At 34.2% G+C, this 13,718-nt stretch overlaps 1 protein-coding gene across 1 annotated transcript in view; it reads left to right on the forward strand.

The window, feature by feature from the left end:
- COL4A5 (collagen type IV alpha 5 chain) overlaps positions 1 to 13,718 on the forward strand; it is a 253,144-nt gene that overhangs the window by 178,819 nt on the left and 60,607 nt on the right. Inside the window, exons 31-36 of the mRNA XM_059158581.1 lie at positions 5,008 to 5,175; positions 6,275 to 6,364; positions 6,974 to 7,123; positions 8,704 to 8,802; positions 10,159 to 10,248; positions 10,662 to 10,801. Of these exons, the coding sequence (XP_059014564.1) occupies positions 5,008 to 5,175; positions 6,275 to 6,364; positions 6,974 to 7,123; positions 8,704 to 8,802; positions 10,159 to 10,248; positions 10,662 to 10,801 (737 nt within the window). The remainder of the gene's footprint in view (positions 1 to 5,007; positions 5,176 to 6,274; positions 6,365 to 6,973; positions 7,124 to 8,703; positions 8,803 to 10,158; positions 10,249 to 10,661; positions 10,802 to 13,718) is intronic.

Genomic DNA, 13,718 nt, shown 5'->3' on the forward strand with positions numbered 1-13,718 from the left:
TTGGAATGGGAGGTGAACCATGAGAGACTATGGACTCTGAAAAACAATCTGAGGGGTTTGAAGTGGCGGGGGTTGGGAGGTCGGGGTACCAGGTGGTGGGTATTATAGAGGGCACGGATTGCATGGAGCACTGGGTGTGGTGAAAAAATAATAATACTATTATGATGAAAATAAATAAATTGAAAAATTTTTTTAAAAAAGAAAAAACCATTAAAAAAATTGATCTATTAACAAATAATGCAATTTCACAATTGCAGTATGTTACCTCAGCATACAATCATTGAGCTAGTCACAGTCTTGGAATCACAAAGCTAAGAATTTCCAGTGCTGATTATTTCACACCTGAGCAGCTGCACAAATTAATAGACATCATTCTGAAACCTCTTAACATTTCTTGGCACATGAGAACTAGACTTAAAAACATTATTTCAAAAGTATATTTTAGGCATTCTCATTTCTTTTTTTTTTTTTTTTACTAAAACAAGTAAGTTGAATTTTCTCCTCTTTCACCCTTAAGTCAGCAGTCACTTTTTAATTCATAAACACTCTAAACTTTTTTATACAGATAGAAAACAAAAACAAGCAAACAAACAAGCAAAAGATACGCAAAACAAGTTTAGTCAGCTTGTGACCTAATAGAGAATCATACGATTTTTCTACATTTATCTGGGAACTTCATTGAGTTTTGTGGATTCTGAGCCATCTGGTGATGCTCACTAAGGGCCACTCTTGGGCCAGTGTGCTATTGCAAAGCAATGTAATAATTCATAAAGTTAAAACAAATATGGAAAACTTAATCATTCCTTAATTTACCGGAATATGTCAAATGACTTAAACACACAGTTCAGATGTACATACATTGATTTTGAAACAGTAGAAATATATTTTCTGACCTTAAATAGCAATAAATATTTTATTAGTTATTACGCTAAAAATCTGGAAACATAGTTAACAATATAAAAAGCCTGGAAAGTAAATGTAATTTTTGCTTATGTTGTTCTTTAAAATTTTGTGTTGTGGCCCATTGTTCTTTTTTTCTTTAAGGCCCCTAACATGTCACTACTGATTTAAAAATGAGAAAACTTATGTGTTGCTTTGAACCAGGTTGTTAAAAAGTAGCTGCATCAACACTCATGAAAAAACCATTCTGTTCAACTGGCATAGCAAAGGGATCTTGAGAAAAAACAATTTTTAGGTTTGGTCATTATAGTCCTGGCCTGCTGTTCCACAAAGATGGCTAAAATGAATTTATCATTCCTGTTATGTTTTGTCACTTCTTTTATTTCCCCAAATTGCATGAGGTTTTGGAAGCATTTTGAATTCTTAAATCACAGCTAAGAAGGAATGAAAAGAAACTACTGTTAACACCAATCTGAACAAAATAAGGATACATTTATTTGTACTTTATGCTTTTTCAAATTTAGCTAATACTCTAAATAGTTCATTCATCTAACATTCTCTGCCTTTTTAACTGATGGATATATAGGTATATAAATTTATAAAGTCTAGATAGGATGGACGGGGGAAAGTAATGGTGCTGAATTTAATCTTGTTTCTTCTATAAATATATATTTTGCCATAAAATTCACTATCTTAACTAATATGGCATGGAATTGGCATTAAAATGTATTGAATGCATGTTTATTAATATAGATGGATATGTTATCAAATCACAATTTTTTTACTACAGGATAGATCACATTTTATATTTAATACTAGCCACATATACTCACTTTGTTTATAAATTTATTTATATCAGCAAAGCATAATATTATCTTAGCCTATTTCAAAAACATTGTGATTTCTGTTCATACATCTCAATGAAAGGGTGATCAGCAAGACTGTTACTAATACCTTGATACACCTGACTTGCACTGCATGGCTAAAGTTCTAACTACCAATTTTCTTTTAATACGCTTGTTCAATATACTTGTTGTGTTTCATTTTGCAATAGAAAACTTAATGCAAAGTATTCTATATTGTCATCTCTCCAGTATAAAATGTTTGCATTATGCTTTTCAAGCTTTTTTTGCTCCAGTTTTCTGCTGTAATTTAATCAAGCTTTACTATTTGTCATTCTCTTTTCCAAGCCAGGATACACAGTTTAATGCATGTTTATAAATTAAGGAACTGTTGAATATCAAGTCCTCATTTGACAGCAGGGAAATAAAAGAAAAAATGCCAGAGGATAAGAAGCAGAATGCTTTTCATTCCATGCTCTACTAATCCAGGCAGAAATGGAAATTGTTGATTCTTGCTATTTGATCTGGCTATTAGCTAGAAGATTGCTGCTTTAGTGAATCTCTAAGAGGTCAGTTAAATATACTCAATTCCATGTCCACAGATCATACCTTAACCTGAGCCAAATGTATTGTAATGTTTGCCCAGTCTCAGGAAGAAGTGCAATCCATTCAACCTCATCCCCACTAATGTGAAACAAAGAAACAAGGAATTAGTCATGTCATTTCATAGAGGAAGTTTCCTAACCCATTTCATCTATGAAGTTTTCTAACGTTTTTCAGCTATCAAGCCCTTGGGGTGGGGGCTGGGGGTAGGGGAGTGTGCATGCACGTGCGCGCACCCGCACACGCAAGTAAAATTCTCACAGATGTGTTTTTGGAATTTTCCCCTTTTTTACGAACTGGTCCCATTTGACTGCATCTATATGCCCCTAATGTACTTACTCTCTCTATATATAGCCATATAATTCCTGTTATTACATAAGGAGATTCAGCAGAGATTTTGAATTTATGTTGACTCTCTTCATTCTTGATCTTAACAGGATGCCTACTTCTGACAGTATTCATGAAAAAGATCTATGCTATGAGAAGTACAGCATAATAGCTGTTACTACTACAAATAACAATGAAAAAAATCTTTGCTAGTAATGCAGTTTGTTTAATTATACTCATCTGCTAATAATTATTGAGTTTTCTGTACCAAAGCTGTTATAGTATAAAATCAAATTTAGCTTTAAATTCTAACTTATCTTTAGGAGCTTAAGTTCCAAAAGGATTATTCAAAGCAATCTAAGGATCAGGGACAAGAGTGTAAAGCTGGTCTTTATCAAAAAGCATTACTTTTTGTGAATGTCAATATTTCATTGTCTTTTTTATATATATGTATATATGTGTATATATGTATTCACATATGAATAAATGTTCATATATGTATTAATATATGAATATGAATATATGTACACATATACATACATATATGTATATATGTACATTTATATTCTAAAATGAAATATATATGTATATATGTACATATATATGTACATCTAAATGAATGCCTAAAATGAATGCCTTATACATATATATTTCATTTATAGAATATTGCTATATGAACATCTAAATGAATGCCTAAAATAAGTTCTTTACTCATTATTACTAATACACGGTAGTTGTGAATCAGTATCTAATAACTTCTATTTGTGGACTTTTTTGTTTTCATCTTTACATGCTTAGTTTTTTTCTTAACCTAATCAATTTTTTTGCAACTTGCTTCTGCTTGGGGTGGTTCATCTTGCTGCTGAACTGTAACTCCTGCCTCTTGAACTTCAGGTCTACCAGGTACTGTAGTTCTTTCTCAAAAGCTGCATCTTAAAGTGAAGCTTTTTAAACATGAAAAACAAACAAGATTTGTCCAGGTTTAAGTCTTTGGGTTTTTTCCATTACTTTGTGGAGTGTATTTCAAAGGACAAATGAGTTATCTTGAAAACTCAACTATAACAGTAGGCAGTGATTCAGATAGAGTTGTAATAGTGTTCATTATTAGGTATCTCATGATATGTCACAAATATAATAATGTAAAATATCTCTCCCCTTACTGTAGTATTTTCAATGAAATGACATAATTGGAACCATTATGACATGCAAACTGAATGGAATTCCCTAATCTTCAAAGTCAATTTTATTGGTTTAAGGACATGCTGGTATATGACATCAAACAGATCTTAAAATCCCAGCATCTTGCTCTATTATAAAAATAATCACCTCTGAATCTTCAACAATTAGGTCTTCAAAATTAGGTCTTACTGTTGAAGGGACACTTTGGAATGGTCACCTGGCTCAGCCTCCAGCTTCCAGTCAATTGTATCCCCATTTAACAGTTGTAGGTCAACAATATTGACCTACCTATCACCTACCTATGTGACTCACAAAGTGACATACCTAATAGGAATTGGAGTGGAAACTCGTCTTACGTTGGCAGAGTAATTCTTTTCCCTGAATATATAATCAGTTTTAATCATCTTGTCTCTTGGAGTAGTTCAGTCTTGCAAAACTTACTAAGGTTAAATATTTTTGCAGTATCATATTTTTTTCTGTGAAATCCTGGTTGAAATACTGAGAAACAAAATTTAACAACAAAACTGATGGTGTAATGTATTATCAAGATAACATGTAAAATGAAACAGAAATAAAGTTGAAAATGTCCATGTAATGGGCTTATTCAGTAATGGATCATTTTTATGGATTATAGAAATATATCCTAATAATCCATAGTACCTTAGAGTGTGCAAATCCAAATGCAGTCAATGGACCAATGTCAAATCACAAAATGCTTGTTACCAGTCTGCATTGGAATTAGAAGAAATTGAGAGTAAGCATTTAGAAACTTATGTGATAATTTGACAGTGTAATTGTATTTGTTGAATATAATAATCAAAATGTAGTCATGTATGACTTTGGCTTTTTATTTTAGTATTTTTTTAGTAATTTTTATTGTGTTTTATGAAAATATTTGCCCATGGTGGACCAGGACTTAAGAAAATGTTGGTTGTTCACTGGAAATAATTTGAGAAGCACTTTCATAGAGAAATATGCTTGAAAATCCTAAAGTTTGATTGTTAGGTCATTTTATATGCATGATACCAAAAGTATCTCTGAATCACTGTTAGGTTTGTTATACACAGGAGTCTATCACTTGTTTGCTAGAAAAATAATCAGATACAGCTCTTAAAACTGCTTCAAAACTTGTTAATATTGGTGTTGTATTAACTAGGCCTGCATGGAATACAAGGAGAGAAGGGAGACCCAGGGCCTCCTGGGTTTGATGTTCCAGGACCCCCTGGAGAGAGAGGCAGTCCAGGAATTCCTGGAGCACCTGGTCCTATGGGACCCCCAGGAACACCAGGGCTTCCAGGAAAAGCAGGTGCCTCTGGATTTCCAGGTACTTCATTTAAAGTTTTCTCTGGTTTTGGATTCAGGAAGTTAAAACATATTTAATATGATTCTTATATATTATTCTCTCGTACTTTTCTGAATTGACACTGTCCCTTAAGGAAAAGTGTTAAATATCTTAGCAGGAAACTCAGTTTGCTATTTTCATTACATTTTTTGGCTGAGATTTCTGGTTAAATATTGCTGTATAAAAAATGATCCCACAATTTAATGATTTAATTCAACCTTTTTATTTTGTTCAAGATTTTGTGGGTCAGGAGTTAAGACATGATTTGGTAGGGTCATTTATCTCTGATCTACATGGCACCAACTGGAGTGGTTGGGATGAAGGATCTACTTCCATGATGGCACTTCTCTGACAACTGCATGTTCCTTGGCCTCTTCAAATGGTCTCTCATTATCCATAATGTTCCTTCACATGGCTTGGGATCCTTACATTCTGGTAAATTCAGGGTAGTTGCTCTCCGAGGCAGCTGGCTTCCCAAAAGAGAGAATCCCCAAAACCAAAAGCAAGCGTTCTAAGAGTCCCAGGTGAAGGCTGCAAGGCTTCCTATGATCTAGCCTTGGGAGTCATACAGTGTCACTTAGTCAAGGGCAAGGCACAGTCAGCCCAAATTCAAGGACAGAAGGCTGCACAAGGTTGTGTATTCTGGGAAGTGTGGTGCATTGTGAGGCAATCTTTGGAGATTAGCTACCACAGTGAGTCTTTTTATTTTTATTTTTATTTTTTGAGAGAGAGAGTGTGAGCCCAGGATTGGGGAGGGGCAGAAGAGGAGGGAACGAGAGAGAATCTTAAGTAAGCTCCACACCCAGTGCAGAGCCCACTGCAGACTCAATCTCAGGATGCTGAGATGATCTAAGCTGAAATCAACAACCGGGTGCTTAACTGACTGAGACACCCAGGTGCCCCAGAGTCTTTTTATTCATTTATATCAGCAGTAGTAGTTGCCAAAGTTACAGCAGTTGAAAAGGGGTAAAACTTAATGCCCAGTAACACTCAGTAGTCTTCCAGTTGACATATTAAAAGTTATCTTTTATTTTTCCAAGGTCAAGGAAAGTTAAAGTTAATTATTTGATACTCTTCAAAGGTACCAAAGGTGAAATGGGTATGATGGGACCTCCAGGCCCACCAGGACCTTTGGGAATTCCTGGCAGGAGTGGTGTTCCTGGTATCAAAGGTAATACTCAGAATTGGCTGGTAGATGCATGTGAGAGAGAAAATTAAACGTTGTTTTGTGTCAATATAGAATATTTTTGAGTGCTTTACAATGGGCAATGCTAACTTTTGTTTCTTTGTGACATGGTATTTTCTAAAAGCTTTATTTAAATTCTAGTTAGTTAACATAGAGTGTAATATTGGTTTCAGGAGTAGAATTCAGTGATTCATCACTTATGTGACATGGCATTTAAGTACATTGTATTTTCGATTTGGTGGCATGCACAGTTTGAATACCATGAAATGTTGCAAATGCTTATCTCAAAATAATAAAATATGGGGATTGAATTTTGATTTTTTTTACAGTTTCTATTATTGTCAAAGAACCCCAGAAAATAGAGGGAGTGTTATTTGAGTGGAAAAATGTGATGTGAGTTCAAGTTACTCAGACAATAACCATAGTGCATAAGTGTTTTGGGTGGTCAGTGGCTTACTAAATTACAGAATATATGAATAATATTTATAGATTATATATAGAGATATATAGAGAATATTATAATAATCTTTATAGGCATAAATCCTGGAAGGATGAATCTAATCTGTTGTGTCCTCTCCACAATGTTGGTTTTAGGTGATGATGGTTTGCAGGGTCAGCCAGGACCTCCTGGCCCTGTAGGAGAAAAAGGTGGTAAAGGAGAGCCTGGCCTTCCAGGCCCTCCTGGACCAGTGGATCCAGATCTACTGGGCTCAAAAGGAGAGAAGGGGGACCCTGGCTTACCAGGTAAGTAATACATTTATTTGTGAATGTATTTACTGGTATATCTCAAGTTTCATTTTAAATAGCACGAAAAGTGATTTATAGTGTAGAAGTCACCAACAAAAGGCACGTCAAATTTTTGGTAATGAAAATTTTCACCTGATTTGTATTGTTTGAGTGATCAACTTTTATTTAAGTGTTTTCTTTGTAGTTTAACTTGTCACAAACTATGAACTCTTAAAATAGACTTAAGGCAGTCACCTTCAGGCTTTCCAGAAAGCAATATGTTGTTGAGAGGAAAGCATATATAGCCAGAATCACTTGAAAAATTGATTTCAGTGTTTGGGAAATTTGCTGGTCCCTTAATTTTTTTTTTCCCTTGAGACCAGATGGGGAGGAATAATACATTGTTGCCCTGCAGTGTTTTGATATACATATCATACTTGGCTTTTAAATCCAGTTCATTGTTATTTTGTTGCCTTGGCAGAATAAACAAGTATTGGATTAAGAACAGCTGGGCCAGCTCAGCCATGAGGGAGGTTGCTGAAAGGTTTAGGGAGCAACTGTGTTGCTATAGTTATTTTATTAGAAACAAATAAGATATGGAGTATTACACTGACTTTTTTTTTAAAGATTTTATTTATTTATTTGACAGACAGAGATCACAAGTAGGCAGAGAGGCAGGCAGAGAGAGAGGAGGAAGCAGGCTCCCTGCTGAGCAGAGAGCCCAATGTGGGGCTCGATCCCAGGACCCTGGGATTATGACCCGAGCCGAAGGCAGAGGCTTTAACCCACTGAGCCACCCAGGCACCCCTACACTGACTTTTTAAATTAAAAAAAATTCTTTTTTCTTTTTATAAAAGTATAACATAACAAGGCATCAAAAATGTAGGTAAGCACAAATTAATAAATAAAGTGCTTACAATCCAGTCTATATAGAATAGCCTTTCAGACAACATGGAACTTTAAAATTAGCCATGTTTATTTGCAGCTTACAGTAAAGTTTGTGGCTCTTTTTGTCAGCTCATGTGTGCTTGTGAGTATGTGTGGGTGTATGTGTGTACACAAATACTATGTTTACCTATTAGCAGAATTTGGTGGGATTTTTCCTCAAAAAAGAGTTTAAGACATTAGTGTGGTTTTGTATGTCATCACAAAAGAGGTAGGGCCACCTAATTTTTTATTACTGTTAAAAAGAGATATATTTCTCGCATTAGTCCTTACAAGCATTCTCTTTCAATTTTGCCTTCTGTAAAATAGAGGCAGTAATCTATATTATAATAAGATTATTAAAGATAGTTGTAGAATCTAAAAGATAGCCTAAAGATAATCTGCCCCAGTTCCTTCATTTTACAGTGGAAAAAACTGAGGCCCAAAGAGGAAAATGACTTAGTTACTGAGTGACTTGAGTTTCTTAATCGTAGCTACATAAAAAGTGGAGGAGTTTAATGTGTCCAGCGCTATTGGCTCCTACTCTGTCAGAATATCATGGGTTCCTATATTTCATTCATAGTTCAGAATTTGGGTTGCTTGCTTTCCCAAATTATTTTTAGTGGATTAATGATATCAACCTAACTTGTGTTCCTTATATTCATCATTGGAAGGTATTCCTGGAGTTCCAGGGCCAAAAGGTTACCAGGGTTTGCCTGGAGACCCAGGGCAACCTGGACTGAGTGGACAACCTGGATTGCCGGGACCATCAGGTAAGGATGACAGACCACCTGTAGCAATTGAATGGCTGATCCTAAATCCTAGGAAAGTAATTATGTATTTATCATGTGTGATGATGTTTTGGATCGGATCATGACAATATGCTTGAGTAGCTACTGAGATGTGGAGCTCTTTTTTAGCAAAAATATTGCCATTTGGCCCACGTGTTAACTGACAAGGTTTGTAGGATATTTTTCTTTGCTCAGTTTCTTCTTTTTGTGAGCAGTGAGGATGTATACAGAATGAGAAGTACATCCAAATAAGGTGGTGTGTTTTATTTACATACACGGCAACATATATTAGTGAGGCAGTTATCTGGCAGGTGCTGAAAAATTTAGCTTTTTTTAGGTACTGCCTTTAGAGAAGTCAGTCATTAAACCATGTAAAGATGGCTGCTGATTATATTTTTTAAAGTTTCTAGGGACAAAAATTTCACAACATACCTGGGTAGTCTTTTTCAGCATTAATCACCCTTAGAGTCAACATGGATTTTTTTCTTATTTCTAGGAAAACTCTTGCTGCTTCTTGAGCCATTTTCTCTTAGTTAGGCCCAAAGGAATAAAGAGCAGCTGGTCTCCATTCTCATAGGAGTCCTTCAGATCAGTTATTCTGCTCTAGACTCTGTACTACATCGCCTTAATATATAAGTTCCTTTCTATTCTTCACATCTTCTGCATTCTCTTCCCCAAGTTGGAAGTCAGTATGAAAGAAAAAATAAAAGAAAAAATGTTTAAGGCAACATTGTGGTCCTTAGAAAATCCGTATGTGACACCACAGCTCAGGCACCTGAGCTCAAGGAAGAATGTATGAACACAGCAGCCATGACTGTTGGGAGTTAGTACCTCTCTGTCAACCTTTATCTATCCCTGGCCTAATGTACTGGAAGTATATCATAACAGGATACCACTTTCCATTTACCACTTCCACATAACCAGACGTATGTGGGAAAGCCACTTACTTCTCAGTCTTTTAAAAGCAGACTCATTATATTGGATTTATCTGTGGCAAATACAGTAAGGGTAGTATGCACATAATACAAATAGGACTTCAGGTGATTGGAATTGTTTTAGAGCAAGAAACGAGGTGTCCTGGTAAAATTTTCACATTTTAAAAACTGATTTGTATTAGGAGACCTCTGTTACTATGTTTATATTGTAATATGTCCCTAAGGAGATTTCTTAGGTACCTCTTGCCTGTTTTATGCTGAGCTGGATCTGTGGAACTTTATCATTTATTAAGGTTTCATCCATCTAATCCCAGGCTTACATTATAATTACAACCCACTCCAAGAAACCAGGCAACCTCAATATTGCTGACTTGTCTTAATTTAATCAATTTAACTTTTCTAGGCCCCAAAGGTAACCCTGGTCTTCCTGGGAATCCAGGACTTACAGGACCTCCTGGACTTAAAGGAAGCATAGGTGATATGGGTTTTCCAGGTGAGTGATGAAAGTCTCCCAAATATTTAATTTCATTAACGGCAGATGGTTCATTCTCTTTGTTATTAAAATAGAGACTGGTGTTGATAGAATCAAACTGACACAGTAATAGACATAGTCAGTGGGTAGACTTTTCTCATCACACAAATATTTGAAATGTGATTTAAGGGACAGAGTTTCAGAAACCTTAAGAGTAAGGATCCACAAATATGTATATTTTCTCTCACTGTACCCCTTTCTCTTAAACTTCCTTGAAAAATAGGCTTTTAAATAATCCTGGTTGTAAAAGATTATTATATAATTCAGAATTTGCAGAGGTATTTTTAAAAAACCTTTCCCCTTAGTCGTGTCATAGATATGCCATGAATAAAGCATATTTTGTAAAAAAGATGCATATTACATATTTTCAACAGGCCCTCAGGGTGTGAAAGGGTCTCCTGGACCTCCTGGAGTTCCTGGTCAACCTGGCTCCCCAGGATTACCTGGACAGAAAGGAGAAAAAGGTGATCCTGGTGTTTCAGGCATTGGTCTTCCTGGTCTTCCTGGCCCAAAGGTAATTCTACTCTAGGCATATACCTGAGCAGATATGATTTTTTGAAAAATACTGTGCTCATTCCTAATTCTACATTAAACAAACTACACAGTTGACATGGTATATTCTGAAAATTCATTCCTCCTGCTTTCTCTTACATTGTAAGGAGTTATGTTTTAGAGTTTGTAGCCAATCCAAAAAGGTGTGTGGGGGAAGATTTCTTTGTTTTCCCTCTATCTTAATCTCTGAGTGTAATTTGGTAAACCAAAGGTGTATTCCTGCCTAGCTTTGGTTTTCTTTTCCCAACTTAGTGGGGAAATATTGATCTATATCCTAATATTATTATTAACTAATATGAAGAGACTTATAGACAAAGTAACTCATGTAATTAATGAAATGCTGTAGTATTCCTAATGGCATATGAGAGGTAGTACACTTAAAACAGTTTTACATGTCCCTTCACGTATCTAGTCAGTGTGAACACTTTGGTAGTGTTTCTCAGTCAAATTTAGAACATATGTTAGAATCATTAGACTCAATGAATATTTGATAGCTCCTTAATTCCATGTAAAAAAGTAATAATTCCTACTGATTTGTGGAAGTACTCTTTAGTGAAGATTCATCCACTGATTATTTTATATATATCACAAATATTTTCTCCTGGTTAATCATTTGTCTCACAATACTATTTAATCATTCAGGCAGACCACAAAGCTAGGAAATATTACAAAAAGAATGGTATTACTAACCTTCCATGGAATTAATGAAAATTCCTACTGAGATAAGAATGTACTGAATAATGTGGGTTTTTTTTTCCTTTTAAGCTGTCCTTTTTACTTTCTAATTTTTAAAAAAAAAATTTAATGTTAATTACAGTATAATTAACACACAATGTTATATTAGTTTCACATGTACAATTTAGTGATTCAGTACTTCCATATACCACCTGCTGCTCATCACAGCGAGTGCCCTCCTTGATCCCCGTCACCTATTTAACCCATCCCTCCACCCACCTTTCCTCTGGTAACCATCAGGTTGTTCTCTATAGTTAAGAGTCTCTTTCTTGCTTTGTCTCTCTTTTTTGTTGTTGCTCAATGACTTAACTCATGAAATTTGAATGTTTTAAAGGTAATTTCTTTTTAATAGTATACAAAAAATTTTAGTTTGATTGCATAGTCAGTCAACTTATAGTAAGAGATAATCAAGAGAAATTTCTGCATATTAACTGCAAATTAACAGTGTAAAGTCTATTGAAATGATGCTGAATATTTTCTCTTCTATTTAAATTTTACCAGTAGTACATGACTACATTAAAAAATGATAATACAGACATATCAAGGGTAAAAGTGAAAATCCCTTTAATAACATATCTTCTTTATTCCATTCCCTTACCTGTAGAGATCCACTGATAATAGTGTATAGATTTGAATCCCTTGCCATAATATTTTTATGTATATATACAAAATTTGGGGTTTTCTACATGTATTATATATGCATAGAGTCATAGAATACACACTATTCTCTATTTGCTTTATCGCTTATATTTTTTTATCTTTTTTATTATGTCTTATACAATTTTCTTTGTCACTGTACTTTTTTATTATGTTCAGTTAGCCAGCATATAGTACATTGTTAGTTTTTGATGTAACGTTCAACAGTTCATTAGTTGGGTATAACACCCAGTGCTTATCATAACACTGTACATTATTTTTAATAGTTGCATGATATTCTGTTGTTGTAATTAATATCAGAATGAATATTCTTAGACATATCTGTGGACACATGTATAATTATTTATTCTGTATAGATTCCTAAAAGTGAAATATCCAGATCAAAAGGTAAGTTCATTTAGGTTTTTGTCTTTTAAAGTTTTTATATTAATAGTAACCAATAAACTTCGTTTTAAAAATCAACCAGTATGAAACAACGTAAAATGAGAAGTCTTCTCTCCACACATTTACATACCTTAAATTCATAGTTCTTCCCTAACCACCACTTTTAGTAGTTGTCCACAGAAGATACTTTATGTGTATATAAACATGAATATATTTTAGATATTTCATCAATATTAAGACTCAGGTTTTTTTATATGCAAAATCTCTGATATTGAGGTGCATCTTAGAATGGAAAGCATCTTACAACTATGGAAGCATTTTTACTCAGTTACTAATTCAGAAAATGATGCTGGATCTACCAAATGTAGGTCTCTTATATTTTTATTTACACATATAAAATCATACTACATATCTTGTCTGGACCCAGCTATCATAACTTAGGAAGTCTTAGCAAACTTTCTTTCAGCACATTAATTAATGCCTCATTCCTTTTCATAATTATATAGTATTTTGTGTATGGATTGACCATAAATAGTTTAACCTATTATGAATGAACACTGAGTTGTTTCTCTATTTTCATGATTACAAACATGTGTTACTCTGAAGATTCTTACCCATATCTTACATACATATGTAAGATACATATCTTAAGATTATTAATATTAATATTAATATTGCCATAGAATAAATTCTAAGTAGAGTTGCTGGAACCTCTCATATATATATACCTTTTTAATATTGATAATTACTAATTTTTCTTTTAAATATCTCTCCTGCTCCATAATATCTTGATCAGTATTAGGAATTTTCTATTTTGTCCTCATTTTATAAATATTGGATATTATTAACCATTCAAATTTTGTCGGTCTAATGGGTGAAAAGTAGAGTATCATTGTTTAAATGTAATTTTCCTAATCATGAATGAGATTTCTTATGCTTTTATCTCCTCTACAAATTGTCTCTTCATACTCTTGCCTCATTTTTAAAATTTTTTTTAATTTATTATTTTTTTAATAAACATATAATGTATTTTTATCCCCGGGGGTACAGGTCTGTGAATCGCCAGGTTTACACACTTCACAGCACTCACCATAGCACATACC

Source organism: Mustela lutreola, chromosome X (genome assembly GCF_030435805.1).
Source record: "Mustela lutreola isolate mMusLut2 chromosome X, mMusLut2.pri, whole genome shotgun sequence".
Taxonomy (NCBI): Eukaryota; Metazoa; Chordata; class Mammalia; order Carnivora; family Mustelidae; genus Mustela; species Mustela lutreola.